We start from the raw sequence: 18730 nt of genomic DNA on the forward strand, positions 1-18730 counted from the left end.
TCCTTCTCACTTTCAGGATAAAGGCTAAACTGTTTTTGATGCCCTCCACCATCTACTGCTGCCTTCATTTTTCACCTTTCTGCTCCCACCTCCAGAATTCTCCACGCTTAGTGTGTACTGGTCCCCGTCTCTTCTACCTCTGCACTGCATGTTTGTTCTAGTCTTCTGCTTCACCAGATCTACCCAACCTTGAAAATTCAGACAAAATATCCTTTCTTAAGCTTTGTCTGACCCTATCTCCAGTAACCATCTCCTTCCTAGTCTAGGCCAGAAGCTCCTCCCACCTGGTACTCTTCCACCACAGAATGCCATGCAATTTGTTTGTCTTGTCTTGCTTAGTAAACCATAAACTCCTGAAGGCCAGGAATTTGTTTTTGTTGTTTTTTGTTTATTTTTGCAGCTCCATCATTAGCATTTTGCTGATTCATAGTGGGTACTTAAGCCCTTTTTTGTTGACATGAATGAATATTTGAATGAAGTTCAAAAACTGGTGTGGTTTTATAGGGATGGCCAATCAGGAAAGATCACTGTGGATGATTATGGGGCCAGAACTGGCAAATCACCTGGCATGATGAGGCAGCTCAACATCAATGGTGCTCTGTATGTGGGTAAGTGACCTTGAACCAAACCCACACTATGCCGATGCTTTTGCCCGTGAGTCCTTCCTTGCCATGATGTTGCTCCTCAAAGCCGTGTACTTGCTGTCTCAGTCAGATACTTAGAAATCAGGAAGCTCTCCAAATATTTCATTCTTCCATTTTCTGAACTTCTGACTCATGCCTGAGGGGGCAGGAAGTTCTTAGATGCTTTTGTGTTTTGGACAAATCCACCAGGAAAACCATGCTTTTCTTGTTTATAGAACAGGAACCTGTTAAATATAGCTCCGTGAATTTTCTCTGGGGAAGGAAGAGTTTTCATTCTGGGCCATCTCAGAATTAAAATGAGTGGTATTTCTATGAATAGCTTAGAATCAGCCAGTCTGTTTCCATTAACATAAAAAGATACCGCTATCCATGTGATCATATCTAAAAGTGAACTTACTTAAAAGAACTCAACACTGGTATATTGTTTTTGGTTTAAGATACCATCACCTTTAACTACATACTACCTTTGTGTGTGTTATATAATATTTCAGAATTTACTAGCTATTATTTGGGTTTTTTTAAAAAGATTTATTTATTTATGCATACAAGAACTAGGGTACAGGCCAGAGGTGTGGGGGGTGAGAGGATTCACCAGAGACAGAGTAGGGAACAGAACAGGCAGAATGAGTGAAGTACACTGCTGAGGGGAGCAGCAGGTGAGTCAGAAGAGGTCTGCTGTGCCATGTGGGTAGCTCCCTGGCCGGGGATCGAACTCATGCTGCGGTGGCTGTGGATAGATTCATAGGTTGCGTCTTAACTCCTTGCGCCACCCAGGAGGCCCTATTATTTGGTTTTAAGATGCCAGTTGGGTCAGAAATCACACATGGGGAATTCATTTGTAATATCTGGTTTTGTATTAAATTGATCGAAGTCAACCTGTTCTTTCAAAAATATGCATTAGACAGATGTGATATACTGAGCAGTTTGAGAAACCCACAGTCCTTACTTAGCCTGTCAGCCAAGGGACGCCATGGTCAGTAGACACTTACGTCTCCTAAAGAGACATCTTCCCTTTGGTTCACCTCATCTCCCTCTTGTTTCTTGGCAGGTGGAATGAAGGAAATTGCTCTACACACGAACAGGCAATACATGCGAGGCCTCGTGGGCTGCATCTCTCATTTCACCCTCTCCACCGATTACCACATTTCCCTCGTGGAAGATGCCGTGGATGGGAAAAACATCAACACTTGTGGAGCCAAGTAACACCAGTTGGCCTTGCCCAAGGGACAGAGCCTTCTATCCTGGGAATCCCAGGGGGCCCCACGACCCTGACTGATGTCATCCACAGAGGCACGGGGACCAGGTGTACTTCCTCTCATCAAAGAGAAAGTATACCCTGATGAGAAACAAGAACCAAGACGGGAATTCCTGCGTGGCCTTTCCTGCTGACGCTCTGTGGGCCAAACCCAGCGGAGGATTACTCAGTGGCGGAAGCATCAGACTTTGTCCATTGAATGTGTAATGGCTACTAGAGGTCACGCATCAATGCAAATTCCAGAGCCTGTCTGCAGTAGCTCCTTGACTGTGTTGTGATTCATAGTGTAAAAAAAAGAGAGAGAGAGAGAGAGAGGGGGACCTGAAGGTCAGTATTAAAACACTTCTGTCCTTCTCTGACTCATGATACTCTTCCTGACAGCAGAATAACTGTGTGACCTTGAACCTCGAATTTCTCACCTTGGCTCATGAATTAGAATTAACCCATTCTAGTCGTCACTGGCTCAATGTGCTCTGACTATTCCATGAACATGTGGACATGGGGAAACTAGACAGAATCATAATCATAATATTGCCCCCTAAGGTTTACTTTCAATGAGCAATCCCTACTTTTTCTAACACAAATCTAAGAAAATAGGCACCATGACTTTTTAGCTGTCATTTTGTATGTGTATATTTTTATAGCTGAAGATTGTCCACAAAGTATACTTTTTCAAGTTTGGGTGGACAACCCTGAATTCTTTGCACATTTCCTAAAAATTTTCTTCCAAAGGAGACATGTTTGGACCCTTGGTAGTATCAGTGGAAGGGGGTAGGTAAGTTGGGGTAGACGCTTTTCAGTAAAGCTGGTGGCTCAAGGAGATGAATAGAAGGCTTTTCAAAATAAGCAGATGAAAAGGAAACGTGTTACTGAGACGGGTCACTACTGGTTTTGTTTTAAGAGCAAGCTTGAATAAAGGAGATGAAGAAGACTAAGTCCCATTCATTTGGTCATTCATTGTGGACATGTGACCGGTCTTTGCAGAGGGCAGATCCAGACACGGACACTAACATAGCCTGTGCTGTCAGCATGACCTACCCATGTGGGCAAGAATCCCGGGATCTGGGCCACTGCCTTCTAAGCCATCAGCAATGCCCCTTTGCCAGTCACACGTGACCCTGAAGACAGCTGGCTCCCTGGCCAGATTCCCATGCCAGGGCTCACTGAGGGAAAGGTGAGAGCGCTGCCCCCAAAGAGGCGGAAACGCGATCCAAATCACACAGGCACCTATAATTAGTCCGAGGCGTGCCTCTGCCCCTCCTGTGCAGCGTTCATTCCGGGGAGACTTTTGAGTTTTATGCAAAGCACAGTTTGGGGCACATAAAGAATTCTAAAAAATGAACAGACAAGTCAGAGGCAGTCACCTTGGGGTTCAACCTTCTGCCTCAGGTCTTTACTACCCTTTGATGATGAGGATCCTTCCAACAAGAGGAATAATGGTAATAAAATAATCATCCTCCCCCTACATGTCACTTGGAGAGTGCAATTTGGAGAAAGTCACATGGTAGAAAGTGGGTTTGTCAACTCCCACCCATCCTCACCTCAACACCGTTTCCTTGCAGATGGCGAGGGTCAGTGCATCCAGAGATTGAATGGAATTGCTTTCATAGCACATTTTGAATCTATTACCTCCAGCCAAAATGAAAAAAAATAAATTACTGTGATTTATTTTTTAGCAAAATAATAGTTGAGCTGAAGCCAGAAGGATTGTGTTGTGGACGAGCTGATGTTCCTCGCAAGTGCTAGCAAAAGAAAAAGATAATGACCCGGGGACAGGAGCCTGGGAGTGTATATTGAAGCCGATGAGGATTCTGAGCCACATCCTCCCTGGGTGGGACATGAAAGGGGATAAGAAGGCAGTGATGCTGTGATAGACACAGGGCAGTGAGGATCCTGCTGGCAAGGAGGAGGGACTAGCAGAGTGGGGACCCAAGAAGACCCTGGCTGAGACATGGGAGTCGAGGGCAGAAGCAGGGTGAGACTACGTTGCCCAAGTCAGGAGGGAGGCTCTGTCATCCCCTCAGGGGACAGAAGCAAGGGGATGAGTTCAAAGCAGAGGTAGTTGTGAAAGGACCGTCCTGCAGCTAAGGGATTAGGCCCGGGTTCAGGTAAGCAGGAGAGCTGGGCCTGGGTTTGGGGACCCCCAGGGTGTGTTATCATCACAACTCTGCTGCCTGACAACCACGAGGCCTCAGTGGCACGCAGTGGTACTTGTTGCTTATGTGCTTGAGGGGCCAGCTTGGTAGCTCTGCTGATCTCGGCTGGACTCGTTCACATGTGGAGGGATTGGTCAACTCAGCATGACCTTTGCTAGGATGGCGAGGTTCTTTGAGTCTTTCCACATGATTCTTGTCTTCCTCCTGGACCAGGGGGCTGGCCTGACATGCTCTCAGCTGTGAAAGAGGGCAAGAGCCCCGGACTCAAGCCGGAAGATTTTCACAGTTTGGAATGGTGTCATGTCACTTAAGCTGCCTCCTTTTATTTACAATCTATAGAGTTAAGACATGAAGAAACAGATTCTATCTCCACAGTGAGAGAAACTACAAAGTCACCTGGCAAAGGGCACAGATACAGGGAGGGATAAAAACAGTCAGAGCCATTAGTACAGTCAAGCCAGCACAGCAAGGTTCATGTTGTTGAGGGAAGTACAATCGGGTTGAGGTGGTCCCTTGACATAGCTCTTTGCAGGGTTGCTTGGGGGACGAGGTCTTTGGCATTCACAGTAACAGGCCAGGTGGTGGGGCAGCACTCGCTTCTCCTCCAGCTTCGCCTGCTGAGCCCATTTTCCCTCAGTCTTTCACCTGTTGCCTGACACTTGTAGCTGTGTTGTTATTCTGGCATGTGGGGGGTGCTGTGCGATGGCTTTGGGGCAGTAGCTTTTGAGAAGGCTGGCTGGGTTCTTGGTTCAAGGGAGACCAGTAGAGAGTAGCCAGGGAAGAGACCAGTATGGAGTAGCCCTGTCGCGTGAAGAGATCATGAAGCACGGGTTCCTGAAAGGCTTTGTCCCTTCCCAGGATCTGAGAAAATCCCCCGGAAATTCCTGTGTATTCTAAGCAGCAAGCATGACTGGCAGTAGGTGAGGGAAGGGAATGTTCTTGCTTTTCTTGTTAAAACTGACTTTCACAGCCCCATGTTTCCTCCTGGGATTTCTCTCAGGAAGGTCTACGGGCCCTTTTTGTCCCTACACTGCCCTGGAAGCCCCTGGCCCGGCCTATCAGACCCCACTCTGAATGGCTGCGCCGCCGGCCCGCCCTCTCAGCCCATCATTTCCTCCCGTGTCCTGTTCCAGTCTCCAGGCCCGGCCAACACAAACAGTCCCTCTGGTTTCCACACTAATAGGTCTGGTTTCAGAGTAACTGGTGCTTTCCTTCCGACTTCCCTCCATGGGCCACCTCTTCTTTCCCTCGCAAGGAGCTGCCGCCTCCCTGAGTGGGAGGAAGGATCTCGGAAATGTGCCTGGAGTTGGCAGGCTGAATGCTTTCCACTTGGAGGAAAAGCTGCATTTTTCACCTTTAACCCAGAAAAAAAAAACGGTTCTCAGAAACCTTGTTTTTAGCACTAAGAGTTCCCAAAGGAAGAAGAATAGGGAATAGGAGGGCCCCTTTCAGAATCCTGGCGGCCAACCCCCCACCCCAGAAGGCTGTTCTTCCCTGGGAGGGAAGCACCAGGGGACAGCCCGCAGAGGCCCAGCTGCTGGGGAAAATCAAGGCAGAGAATTCCAGCTCCAAGTGGAAAGACAGTGAATAATTTAGGAGAGGGGCCTGGAAGAAGCACGAGCTGGTTCCTTTTTGCCTCTTCCATCTCTGACCCCACCGGGAGCACGCAGCAGCTGCCCTTGCAGGTGGAGGTCGGGGGTTTGTGTGAGTCCTTGGACAGCCTAGACCCCGGGCTGGGAAGGGCGTGTGATTAGTTTCTCAGAGGCAGGAAAGAAACGCTCAGAGACTGTGACCCTGAAGGAGCTAGAAGAGCGAGAGCATGGAATCAACATGAGAATCCCCCATGCGGGACATGTGCTGTTCAGCCCACGCCGCACGGTTGAGTGGAGACTGTGGGTCTTCGACTGCGTCGTAGCTGGCTGTTCTACAGCGCATGCCAAACAGAGGAGGGAAATGTTAAGTGCCCTCAGCCTGAAGGCATTTAAACTGGTGGGTCCTGTGGATGTGCCCACGGCCTTAGGAAGCTCCAGCTCATAGGTGACTCTATTCAGGAGCAAAATGACTAATCCAATTCAGCCACATGGACTGGCTTCTAGAACAGGCCCTGTGAGTAATCACACTCAACGTCACGTTCAAAGAATGTTCACATATTTGATCTTAATAACAGCCCTTCTGTGATGGCCAGAGCAGATGGGCATGAGGAAGACAGAAGCAGGCCAGAAAGCCTGGGTAACTTAGCCATAGCCCGGCCATGAGGTGCAGCCATGACACTTTACTGGAGCGTTTTCTACTCCTTCCCCACCTTCAGTCTGTTGCAGCCTGCCCACGGGCACCAGGATGTTCAGTGGCAATTTTGGGGTTTCCTCTGGCTAGTCATCTTTGCAAGAACCCAGTGGCTGAAGGGTTTTTTTTCCTCTCAGCTCTGAGTCTGCTTTCTCCTGAAGTTCTCCAGGAGCAAGGACGCCAGAGGACACATCTGAAAGGGGAGATCAGACCAACTCCATGGCACTGGGATTTGGGGCCTCCTGACTGGCAATGAGGCCTGGGTTTGAACTTTTCCCTTCTTTGCTTTCCCCTCCACAAATAACATTCAGAGCTCAGGGGAGTTGTTGCAAACTATTTCCAAGTAGCAGTATGCTCCCCGGGGCCCCTGCCATCCCCGGCCCAGCCAAGAACTGAAGAGCAGGGCCGGCAGCAGAGCAAACACTCCCTGCCTCTCCCCTTCTTCCTGCCTGCTCTTGCTGAGATATCTTTGTCCTAGAAAGTGCACGGCTCCTGGGAACACTAGTCTTTTCCTGGAAAGATGTGAGAGGAACACTCCACTCAGCATTTGGGATGAGTTTGCTGTATTTTTGTCTTGTCTCTCTCACTTGCTTGAGATCCAGATGACTAAGAAAGGCTGAAGGGGTACTGACCCCCCACATGCCCCAGCTGCTCACCTCTGCATGGCCCTAGCCAGGAGCTATGACCTTCTCAGAGAGTCCACTTTTCAGGGGCTACAACTCTCACTTGGCCACAAGAGGACTTGGATTGAATTGCCTCTGAGAAGGAAGGCCAGGGAAGCTCAAAGAATTTGCTCATATGCACTCATTTTTAGAAACAAAAATAACAGGCACCAAGCCAGGGGATTAGCTGCGGAAAGCCCAGCTAGGAAATTGGCTGAGGGAAGGCAGAGGCAGAGCAAAGAACAGTCAGGCCCAGAGCGCTGTGGGAGGGGTTCCGAGGCCTGCTGCATGGTGACCTCCGGCCTGGCTGAAGACATCCACATTCTCACCATACTCAGGGCTCCAAGGGCAAGAGAGGCAAGGTATGAAATGGGGAGGCTCTGATAAGTGCAGTGGAAAATGTGCCTGTGGGTCATCCAGGACACATTTCCACGACCTCTGAAATGAAGGCAGCAGAGCCGCCACCTGGTGCAGCCCCTGAGAGGGCAGGAGAGGAGGGGCCGTTCACTGTAACATGAGGGCCACGACAGAGTTGATGAAGCCTCCGAGTTTGTTTGGCATCCTCAGAGTCCTCAAGATGGAGGAGGCTGGGAAGTAAAATGTTTTGTTTTGTTTTGTTTTGAATTTCACAAATTTTGGCTCTGTGGTGCAATGAACAGGACAGGTCTGATGGGAACCAGAGTTAATCGGGCAAAAAGGCATCTGGTAGGAAGCCCACTTAGGGGCGAGAATGAGGACCTGCTGATACCATCAGAAAACAACTGTTCCTTGTTACCTGCAAGCCCGGTTTCCCTCTTCCCGTCCTATAAAAACCTGCCTTCCCCTGACAATAGGCGCAGCTTCCCCGTGAAGTTCGCCCGGGAATGCAATGAAGCCCCCTTTTTAACTGATTCTGTTGTCCTGTCTTTCCCGCCTCGTCTTCCCCGCCGAACTTTTCAGATAGTGTATTGGACTTCTAAATTCCATGATTTTTTTAAATTTATTTTTAATTGAGGTAATATTAGGATCCCCCATCGGGTATCACCATCATAGTGCACCCACCATCAAATCACCCACAGTCCACCACCACTTGTGCAGCCTTTCCGCTTTGTTCTCCCCGCTCCCTTCCCCCTACCTCACACTGGATATTTCAGTTCCATAGTCAACTTTCAAGGGTAAGGTTTTTTTTTTTTTGTTGTTTGGTTTAAAAATTTATTTTATTTATGAAAGAGCTGGGGTACAGGCCAGAAGAGCGGGAGGGTGAGAGGACTCACCAGAGACAGAGTGAGGAGCAGAACAGGCAGACGGACCGAAAGCACTGCTGAGGGCAGCGGCGGGCGCGACAGGAGAGGTCTGCTGCGCCATGTGGGAATCTCCCTGCCCAGCTGGGAATTGAACCCGCACTGCAGAGGCTGCGGACATCTTCACAGCGTTAAGCTCAACCACTGCTCCACCAGGGAGGCCCTTAAAGGTTAGTTTTTAAGTCTTTTTTTCCTAAGTCCTTACAGGCATCACTGTAGCGGTTCCTTTCACAGACACTCACTGGGTATGAAATGGGGAGGCTCCGATAACTGCAGTGGAAAATGTTCACTTTATGAACAGTTATTTTGAGGACTCATTATGTGCAAAGCAACCCCTGGATGAGACCACTTGTGAGAACATAAAGGAACATAAAAGGATCCAGAACCAACTTTGATTAAGATCCTCAAATCAACATGTTCTCCAGGGTTGTGGTCTCAGGTGAGACTTAGTCCTCTTCTAAGCTCACTGGCCACCTGCTTCTTCTTAGCCAGAAGTGGAACCTCTATGGGAAGCCCAGTTCCTCTTGTAGTTCTTCTGATTAGGTTACCTTCACCCTCCCTTCCTCCCCACTGTGTAATTGTCCTTGTTATTTATGCAAAATCAACTGATGAGTAATCTGATCATAGGAGTGACATTGGCTGACCTCTGTTAGCCACATGCCTGGGCCAGGGATGGGCGCGTGACACAGGCCAATTAGTGTCCTCACTGGGAGGAAGGTCTCTTCTCTCACTGTAAGGCTCGATCCAGTTGTCTCAGGACTTCTGGCCTGAGAAGAAAGTTTTAATATAGAGAGGAAATAAGTGTTACTTTTGAATGGACGAAAAGCCCGGTGCAAACTCCTGATCATACCAGGGCTGACCTCCTCACAAGTAGATGCCTGCAAGGTCAGGATTATGTGCTGGATAAGAAGGTATAACTGGGGAAGAGACCTGGAGTAGGAATGGATCACTTGGTCATGCATTTGGAAGGATTCATAGACCTAACCCCAAGGGTATGAAAAAAAGTGGGGAGGTACTAGAAGTAGGAGGAAAGTAGGCAGGGAAGGACCCTAACCTGTTGTCACTACAGATAAAGTCCATTTATTCTGTTTTTAAGATTTATTTATTTATGCATACAAGAACTGGGGTATAGGCCAGAGGTGTGGAGGGGTGAGAGGATTCACCAGAGACAGAATGGGGAAGAGAACAGACGGATGAACTGAAATATACTGGTGAGGGGAGCAGCAGGCGAGGCAGAAGAGGTCTGCTGTGCCATGTGGGTTGCTCCCTGGCGGGCCAGGGATTGAACTCGTGCTGCAGTAGCTTAGGACAGCTTCATAGGTTGTGTTTTAACCCCTTGAGCCACCAGGGAGGCCCAGATAAAGCCCATTTAACCTCTGTGCTGCTGTCAAAGATAAGAGGATGGAGGCAAATTTCCTTGTAGGGAGAACACGGTCACTGTATCAAGCAGTTCTTGAAATTCTGCGGTAAACAAAGACCAAGGTCCTACTTTCCTGACCTGGGCAAGGAGCTGCCTCAGCCCATCAGAGCAAGCCTCTGAGCTTCTTCCTCCAACTCCCAAGTTTGACTAGAACTGTCCTGTCTTTCCATAGTCGGAGACTATTCCACTGGTCAATTAGCACTCTCTGTAAAGTAACATATTTCTTGTATCTGGGAAAAAACATTAAACCACTTGTTTTATCAAGGCACCGTTATTTAAAAATATTTATCAAGCACTTGTGATGTGGCATATACTATGCTGAGTGCTGATGCAGTGGCTCTGAGAGGCTATTCCATTCCTGTTATCAAATACAGCTCTAGATAACAAAGAAAAAGACTGACGAAAGACAACAAAAACACTTCCCTGAAAAATATGGCGGATGCTTGAAGGAAGAGGGGGAGAAGGGGGAGGGAATGGAGGGTGTAACGTGATGGGTCGTGGCCCTGGAGTGTTGGTGGTGGTTGAGTAAAGTACAAGCACATGTTGAGGTGTGAAGCTGTATCCCCAAAATTTAGTTTTGTAAGTGAATCGAATCGTTAATCATTAACTAGGGTTGTTTGGTGCTGGGAAGTTAAAGGAACAGGGCCCAGGATAATGGAACAGGCTCCTCTGAACCAGCAACTCCCAGTAAAAAAGTATCAGGCTTTTCAGCCCTCCCGCTATTAGGATTGATGATGGATCCCTGCGGTCCTGAACGCATGCCTGAGTGCTGACTCCTGCAGTAGGATGTAGGATATGTAGATGGGATTCACCTGGGCTGAGAGACTGGGCTTATAGGAGTGGTGTCCCAGGGACGCCAAGAGAGCGAAAAGCACGAAAGAGAGCTTCCAGTGGAACCACAGAGGGAAAGGAGCAGAGAAGTAGAGGCCCTGAAAGAAGGCCAGAGAGCCCAGAAAGTATGAAGGCTTGCTGGGGGCTGGGAGACCTACTAGCCTCCTGGCCCCCCGAGCACTCCTGAATGCCGTGCCTGGTAAATCCCAAAAAAAGCCTGAGAAAGCCACCGAGGGCTCCAGGACTCTCCTTTACCCGTCTGCTCCAAACATAGATAACCTGCTCTGTGCCCTTCCTGGCACTACACACTGGAGGATGGAAGAAATTACTGAGTGAGGTCAAGATATACAGCATTCCACCCATGGTCATTTAGCAGGCCTTTGGCTGTTTAACACTTGTCTGGTGAGCTGCCATTCGTATTCTAAGGGGCATCTAAACTGGTTCTGAGGCTTTTGCTCCCTTCAGGGTGCTGGTCAGAAAGTCTGAGGTGTTCCTGAAGTTTCTCAAGGGGTGAAAGCACTGGTATCCATCCAGTATCTAGCCTGTCAGGAGAAGTGCATAAACTGCAATCCTTGCACAGCTCTGCCAAGATCAGCCTCAGGCCCCAGGGTTCACAGCTGGGTGGCAATAAATGCTGAGTCATTTCTCCAGGGAGTTCTAGGTAGAAAGTGGTGTGCCTGATGGCAGCCAGGTGTTTTCAACAGCAAGTCAGCTGGCTCCCTGAGCGTGAAAACTGCATCAGCCACTAGGGAAAGAGGAGCCACACCTGAGGACTGAGAAAATTAGGCTCCAGGTACATTTCTGAGGGGTGTGTGCTGTCTGCACTGGTAATTGGGCAATTTGGGACGAAGAAGCCCCATGTATTCTCAACGCTCTGCTTCTTCAAGGCTTCCCAATAGCCTCCCTGATGGCGTAGGGGTTAAGTCTCAGCACTACCTCCAAGAGTTGGATCCGCGGCCAGGGAGGTGACCCACATGGCGCAGCAGACCTCTCCTGACTCTCCGCTGCTCCCCTCAGCAGTGTAATTCAGTAGATCCATCTGTTCTGCTCCCTACTCTGTCTCTGGTGAATCCTCTCAGCACCACATGTCTGGCCTACACCCCAGTTCTTCTACACAAAAATACATATATTTTTTAAAAAAAGACTTCACGGGTCTCACACCAAATCTGAGGAGAATGTTGCAGGAGGCATGTGTGCAAGCGCCTCTGGTGATAGGAAGATTAAACGGCTCCTGTCTTTGAAGGCTCAGTCTCTAGTGAAGGACGGTTTGGGTTTTTTCTTTTTTTTTTTTGTTTTATTCAGACCCTCAACAGATTGGACTGTGTGCACCTATATTGTGGAGGACAGTCTGTTTTACTGTCTTGCTTGCTTGCTCTCCCTCCCTCCCACCGCTCTCTCCCCCAGTCTCCTCTGTCTCTGTCTCTCTGCTCTCTCTCTCCCACCTCTGTCTCTCAACCTCTCTTTTTCTCTCTCCAACCTGTTTCTCTCCTCTTTCCATCTCTCTCCAACCTCTCTCTCTTCTCTTCTGTCTCCTCTACCCATCCCTCTCCTGTCTCCTCTGTCTCTCTCCTGTCTCTTCTCTCTTCTCTGTCTCTTCTCTCCTGTCTCTCCTCTGTCTCTCTCCTCTCTCTCGGTCTCTCTCCTCCACCCTCCTTTCTCTAATTTTCTTACAATATTTGATTTCCCCCCTGAGGTGTAGTCCGCATAATTCTCCTACCACCATAGCAGGGCAATTCTGTGGCCTTGATGAAAATGGCGAGGGGCGTAATGCTAATTTGACCTGACTTGAAATTCTCACCTCTTCCAAAGGTTTAGACAGGTAATTAGGAGCTCAACACACTTTACACGCACTTTAACATGGTTTCCACCTCAAGAGTTTTAATAAAATCACCTTCAAGGCTTTTTCTTGTCTCTTTTAGCTGAGAGTAATCACCGAGGATAAAATCATTTACAATTTAACCCCAAGACATATCATTACTTCAACTTCCCTGGTTCTTGTCGACTGAATAAAAACTTTCAATTCAGTTTTACTGTGAGTCTCTCCAGGGAGGAAGAAATGGGTTAGGTTTATGGGCCATTCAAAACTAGTTTTTATAGAGCTCTTGGAAAGAACTTGAGTTTGTAAGCTAATATTTTAGTGTGATATCGGATATTGTACATTAAAAAACATTATTCACACCTCTGTTTTCTTACCCCAAATAATGACATCATTCCTCTTTCTGACCTTTTCTAAGTTCCTGTGTTGATGGCGCTACATTTAGCTCAAGAATTCATTGTCTGGGACTCACATATTGTGATCTCCCTACGGACAGACCATATGCATGAGTTCTTACAGCATTTCAAGACTAACATGTGTGTCATAATTAATATAAAATTGGCCTGTAGTTTCTTCCAGTTAAGTCCAGGGCCATTTATATTTCATAGCCACTTATATTTCAGTTTAGTCTGCATAATCCTAAATTAACTGACTACAGACTTAATTTCTCTTGTTTATGAAATTCTACTCAAGATTATTTCATACTTTAAAATTACAAGGTGTTGCTGAATCAATGACTTTACTTCCAAATTCATAAGCTTGAAATGAAAATGTTGCTACATTCCTAGAATGTCCAAAAATGTTATCTTCAAAAGGAAAAAAAATTAAAATTAGTATTTTAAGGCTCAGTATGTGTTTTATAATATTGTATTCCTAGCATTTGGTTATTTCTGTGCTAACTTCTCACTTCTCGGGCAATTAGAATATAGATAATGGAACACATGAAAGGTTCTAGCAATGGTATAGCTATGCATTGCAGTATTTATAACTTAGTCATAACTTTCTGATCTCTTCATAACCAATGTAATTCTTTGGGGATAGAACTGAAAGTGCAATAATAAAGCAGATGCCACTTTTCCTATGTGCTTAAAACAAGAAAAAACAAACAAAAAATAATGTCCATAATCTGTCAGTATTAAGTTGTAAGAAAATATATTTATTTTTTTCCATGACAATACTATGATAAAATTGTTAAATACATGCATGTTTTAAAAACAGACATAGTAACATCTTTAGAGTTAACAGCCAAGCATACTAGTTTTACATTTAAGGTGGCTTAGTAATAGGTTACTTATATTCTATGTTCTTGCTACAACCATGTTTTCCAAAAGATTCGGAAACTAAAAATTCTGAAATTATACCAGGATATAAAATGTTCAAATTTTCCATTCTAATACCAACATAATCTCCCAATTTTCAAAAGGCATAAAATAGCTCAGTTGTTATCTCTGTGCATGGAGTTATTTTATTCCATTCAAAACTCGGAATTCTGTGAATCAGACTGAAACACACAAACGTACTGCAATCTATAGTTTGCTTTCTGTATATGTAGATTTAATGTTTCTTTATATGATTAAGCATGATTTTAGGAACAGAATATCACAACTGATCATTCAGGTTAAAAAAAGTCTGTAGTGGTAAACATTTCAAGAAACGAGAAAGGGAAGTTTTGGATTTGCAGTTTCTCCCTATCTTTCAGCAATATTTGCACACACCTGACGAAACAAAAATTAGTAAACAACTACTAGTATTTATAAAATGAAAATATTTAACATATAATATCCCCTTTTAAAAAACACTCATTCTACAAACAACCTTATAAAGGACAAAGACTTGTATCTGTTCACAGTATGTGTGTTTTGTAAACAGTAATTCGTTATAATGTAATTTTGAAAATAAAAACTATGGTGACTTCTGAAGAATTATTAAGGACATCTGATTTATGGCCAGCTGATGAAGGAGAAGAAAAGGGAAGACATTCCCACTATGAAAGTTGCAAATTTTCAATGGTTTTACCTTTGAACATACCTTTAAGGTAGTATCATCTGAAATTTAAGATATTTCTCTTTCTATTGAGGTCAATCTCTTTCAAGCAATTCTGAATTGAAATGCATTTAAGAAAAAGCTGTTCTCCTTTTTGAGAAAGTAGTAAGATAAAACCCCAGGGTAACATATAATACCTACACTTTCACAACAATGAAGTGTGTTGTTTGTGTAGTGTTCAACTATCCATAACATATTCACATTTTTCCTAATCATTATGTCAGAAGGAAAAAATTAAATAGCAGGGCATATCATAAATAATGGGAAAGGTATTTGTAATCAAACCCAGGGAAGAATATTTGAAAAAAAATTATGAAAATCATTATTAGTATTGTCTTCTAAAATCAAATGCAAAAATACTAATACCAATGTTAAATATAATAGTTAACTTGTTTATTTTTAAATGATTATGGTATTACCATCTACAATCTCTGGATCTTTTATAATTCATCTCTGGAATGATTCAGAAATTGAAAGATATCCATTTAAAATGGAATCATCCTAAGGGAAGTACATTTTAAATACAGAAAGAAATTCAATATATTCGAGTGAGCCATTCAGTTGGGTGTACAGAGTATTTTGGGTTTAAGTGCAGCAAAAAGATCTATGTTATTGGTCTTTGAAAAAAATTTTAAGCTCTGATTGGCTACTGCAAAGGCAAGCTTAGAAGATATAAGTAAAGGCAATAAAAGTAAATTTCCTTATCAATTAAACAGTCATGATTTTCCCATTCACTTATTTTTGTTTTTAGGGTATTCAAGTTACACCCACTAAAAAGAAATTAAGTAATTACTGCTTTGCATTTGGATAATATTAGATCAGTTACAGTTTACCCACTTAAGAGCTTCTGAACTTATTGTTTCTATGGTTCTTCAGCTAGGCACTTGAACATCAAAACAGAGTTTCCCTGTTAAAACACTACTTTTAATTTTCATAAAAATGTTGCACAATTAGGAGTTGTCTTGCACAGGTAAATTCTGTTATAACTTGGACATTTATAATCCAAAATATTAACATTCTTGATATGGGGAGAAATAAGTGTTACTCTCAGAATCCTGATGTAACTCAATGTCATAATCACAAGGTTTTGGCTATAGTTAGATCAAATCACTATATTCCCAGGAATTCTATCATATACAATAAAGTTTTACATATAAATTAATTGAATATTATTAATCCTCTATACTGGTAATAAAAATAATTCTCCAGTATTATAATTAGCATGAATATGATCATGTAATAGTTAAGAAAAACACACTAATTGAAAAGGAATACAAATTTTACTACCCTGGTGAAATAGGTTTAACTATTCTTAATAGCCTTGATTCACAATCCATGACAATAAATTGATCAAATTCAAACCAAGTAATTTCCAGTGATAGCCTATGGTCATGTCTAAAAGATGTATTTCCAATAAGTTGACATAAATCATTTTCTTTTGTGAAAAATTTTCTTCTGGATGCAAAAGACGGGCACTTTGTTTCAGTAGGAAATACCAGTTTAAAATAAATGCTTAAGAAATAGTTTATCAAAAGAACAACTGCTTATATTAATCAATTAAGCTCACATCAATTTACTGTTTGTTTGCTAGAACACAGACTACTTGGTACAAACACGTCCTAAGCTGTGTGCCTACCATATACAAAAGAACAATGAAAACTCAAAATTAGGGAGAAATAAGGTATCTAGTGCTGTTTTTGCATAAACTGGTCTCCCCAGTTTTCACTCCTAGTCCTCCAAAGAAGGCTTGAGTCTTCCAGTCAATAGTCTCAGACCTGCCCAATATTTGGGAAACAACCTTGAATTTGCATGCTTTGGGACGGAACTCAGTCAATAAAAAATTACTCAGTGAGCTCTATGTACCTTGCCTTAGTAATTCATTAATGATCTTACATTTTACTCTTGAGGTACACAATTTTACTTTCAAAATTAAAAAAAAATGGAATTTTATTTATACTAATGACATGGTTCAAAGAGAAAACAGTAACAATTACTTTAGGGCAAATTAAAACAAAAAAGTTTTATCAAATGATATGCCTGAGCAGAAGAAAAATGTAACATTATATTTTCTGACTATTGACATGTCCCGGGAATACCTTCATTTCAATATACCATCAAAATGATTTCAAATTCCTTTTGGAAGAAAATATTCATTAATCTTCCATATAATAATCAGATTATCCAAATACAGAAAGAATTACAATGTTCTTTAAATATGGACGTAATGAGGACAATTAAGAAATTACAGGGCTAATCAACAAGAATATGAGTTGCATGAAGTTTTAAGAATGTGACTCTTACCACTGTTTCTGAGAGTGCAATGGTACTGGATGTTCCAAGTACAATCCTTCAGATTCCTGAACCGTGAAAATGATGCTGGCCTGGAAAATGAGGCTGTTATTTCCGCCCTTAACCTTTGCTGTGAATGGTTGCCTCTGGCTAAGCTGCAGGAATAAACCGCCTCTACAACTAAGCACACGAATACACACGTCAACTATCCAGATCCTCAGGGCTACAATCTCAAATCCAAGCATTGACAGCTTCCACACACAGATGTCAACTCATGCAATACCCGATGCACAAGGTCTATCTATGTCTAAGGCCCAGCTGTGACTTCTAACAATGTTCTATGAGTATTGTTTCCTTAAGATGGCCACGCAAAAGAAATTCAAGTGTAATGACCACCGTCATTTCCATTCCTCACAGGGAAGCTTGATTTCAGAGGGGCTTCTAAATAAGCGGACTTACAAGGGATGTGAAAATGTGTCCCTAAGGCAGTATTTGTCAACCAGTGTAATGTAACATAATTCTAGTTTATACACTTAGAATTTTCTAACCAATGGTTGGGCTTTAGTTAAGAGGGATTTCCCAATTATTTTCTCAGTCAGGAAGGGCTGGAGGGAACACATCACACATCACTCTCTTCCCCAGGGAGCAGAGCTAATCTGATTGGACAGAACGAGGCAACAGACCGCCTTTCCCATGTGGGCAATGTCCAGCTGACAACCTGCACATTCACCAGGGTCTCCAGCACCACAAACAGCAGGGTATGTGGCAGAGGGCATTTCTCTTGCCCTCCTCTCTCTCCCTCCCCTCTCCCAGTGTTGAGTGTTGCCCCTACCAGTCCAGGTGGGGCAAGGGTTGGGAGGTCATACCTTCTGATCTGTACAGTGGTCTGCCTGTCCTCCTCACATCAGTGGCGAAAGACAGGAGACCTGTTTTGGCTGCTGACTTAGACCACCTTCTTTTAAGCATGTTACATGGAGCTTGTCCAGACTAATAAAACATTATTCTGCTTCTAGTAATTCTGCTCTCATTAGATGATCTTTGTGGGTGGAAATCCAGAGGGTAGAGGGTAGAGGGAGAGGTGAGTGCACACGTCACCTTTTTCATGCAGGAAAAGTAGCCAAGTGTTGGACAGAGTGAAAGGACTCAGGACCCCCTGTAACGTTCACCATTAGCCAAACAAGCTGGTCACCAGAGAGGCTTGTGGGCACCAGAAGGGCACGGGAGCCAGGTGGTCCTTGATGAAGTACACATACACTGATCACAGAGATCAATCTTTTCTGGCCTTCTCCCGTGGTCTGAGGTTAGCACTGTTTAGATTGACAAACTTTTAACTCAGCCAACATTTACTCTAAAGAGGTAAACTGGAGGAGAAGAGGTTCCAATAGGGAACGAGGGATGAGTTGAGCATAAAGGGATTACGGTGAGGATAGCTCCAGCAGAAGAGAAGGCAGCCCCGGGACTCAGTCAGGGGTGGAAGCTGAGGCAAAGAACCCAAGAGGAGAAGACAACAGGGCAAATTCTTTAAGGGATGGCTCTGTTTTGATATTTTTTTTCACTGCTGAAGATCTCTGTGAGCTATTGTATAGTTTTAACATACTACGTGTGTACATAATTAATTATATTTCATTCCACATGTCCACAGATCACAAAGCTGAGGAACTTAGCTGAACCCTAGAAGCTAAGGTCAGGATTCATAAACAGAGTACCTAAATAGATTTTGTCCCTTGTCACCCAGTGGATTTTTCCACAATGTAGTTTTCATAAAGATACATTATGAGTTAGGAAAAAAAAAAAAAACAACTGATGCATCATTTGCAAAGACATTACAGAACCTCAAATGATTAAAAAACAGGCATATCTTGACTGACTCAGCTATTTCACAGTCTCGAGTCATTTTGTCTTAACTATCAAAAGTCAAAATGCACAGACAATCCAAGGGCAGGGAAAATATTAGAGTATTTCGTTTTCATTCTCCTTTTCCAAAGACCACCTTCATTCTAGATGTCACTTACGAAAGAGGAGGGGGGGAGGTCAGGGGTGGGGGAGGGTGT

General features: G+C 44.1%; 1 protein-coding gene across 5 annotated transcripts in view; it reads left to right on the top strand.

Annotated features, from left to right (window-relative positions):
• Window positions 1-1847, top strand: part of EGFLAM (EGF like, fibronectin type III and laminin G domains) — a gene marked incomplete at both ends in the record, with an annotated part of 143313 nt that extends 141466 nt beyond the window's left edge. For all 5 annotated transcript variants that reach the window (XM_084234144.1, XM_084234145.1, XM_084234146.1 and 2 more), the window contains 2 exons: window positions 505-608; window positions 1693-1847. In XM_084234144.1, the coding sequence (XP_084090270.1) occupies window positions 505-608; window positions 1693-1847 (259 nt within the window). The remainder of the gene's footprint in view (window positions 1-504; window positions 609-1692) is intronic.
• Between the last annotated feature and the right edge of the window lie 16883 nt (window positions 1848-18730).

The sequence above is a fragment of the Talpa europaea genome, assembly GCF_964194135.1.
Source record: "Talpa europaea genome assembly, chromosome: 5".
NCBI lineage: Eukaryota > Metazoa > Chordata > Mammalia > Eulipotyphla > Talpidae > Talpa > Talpa europaea.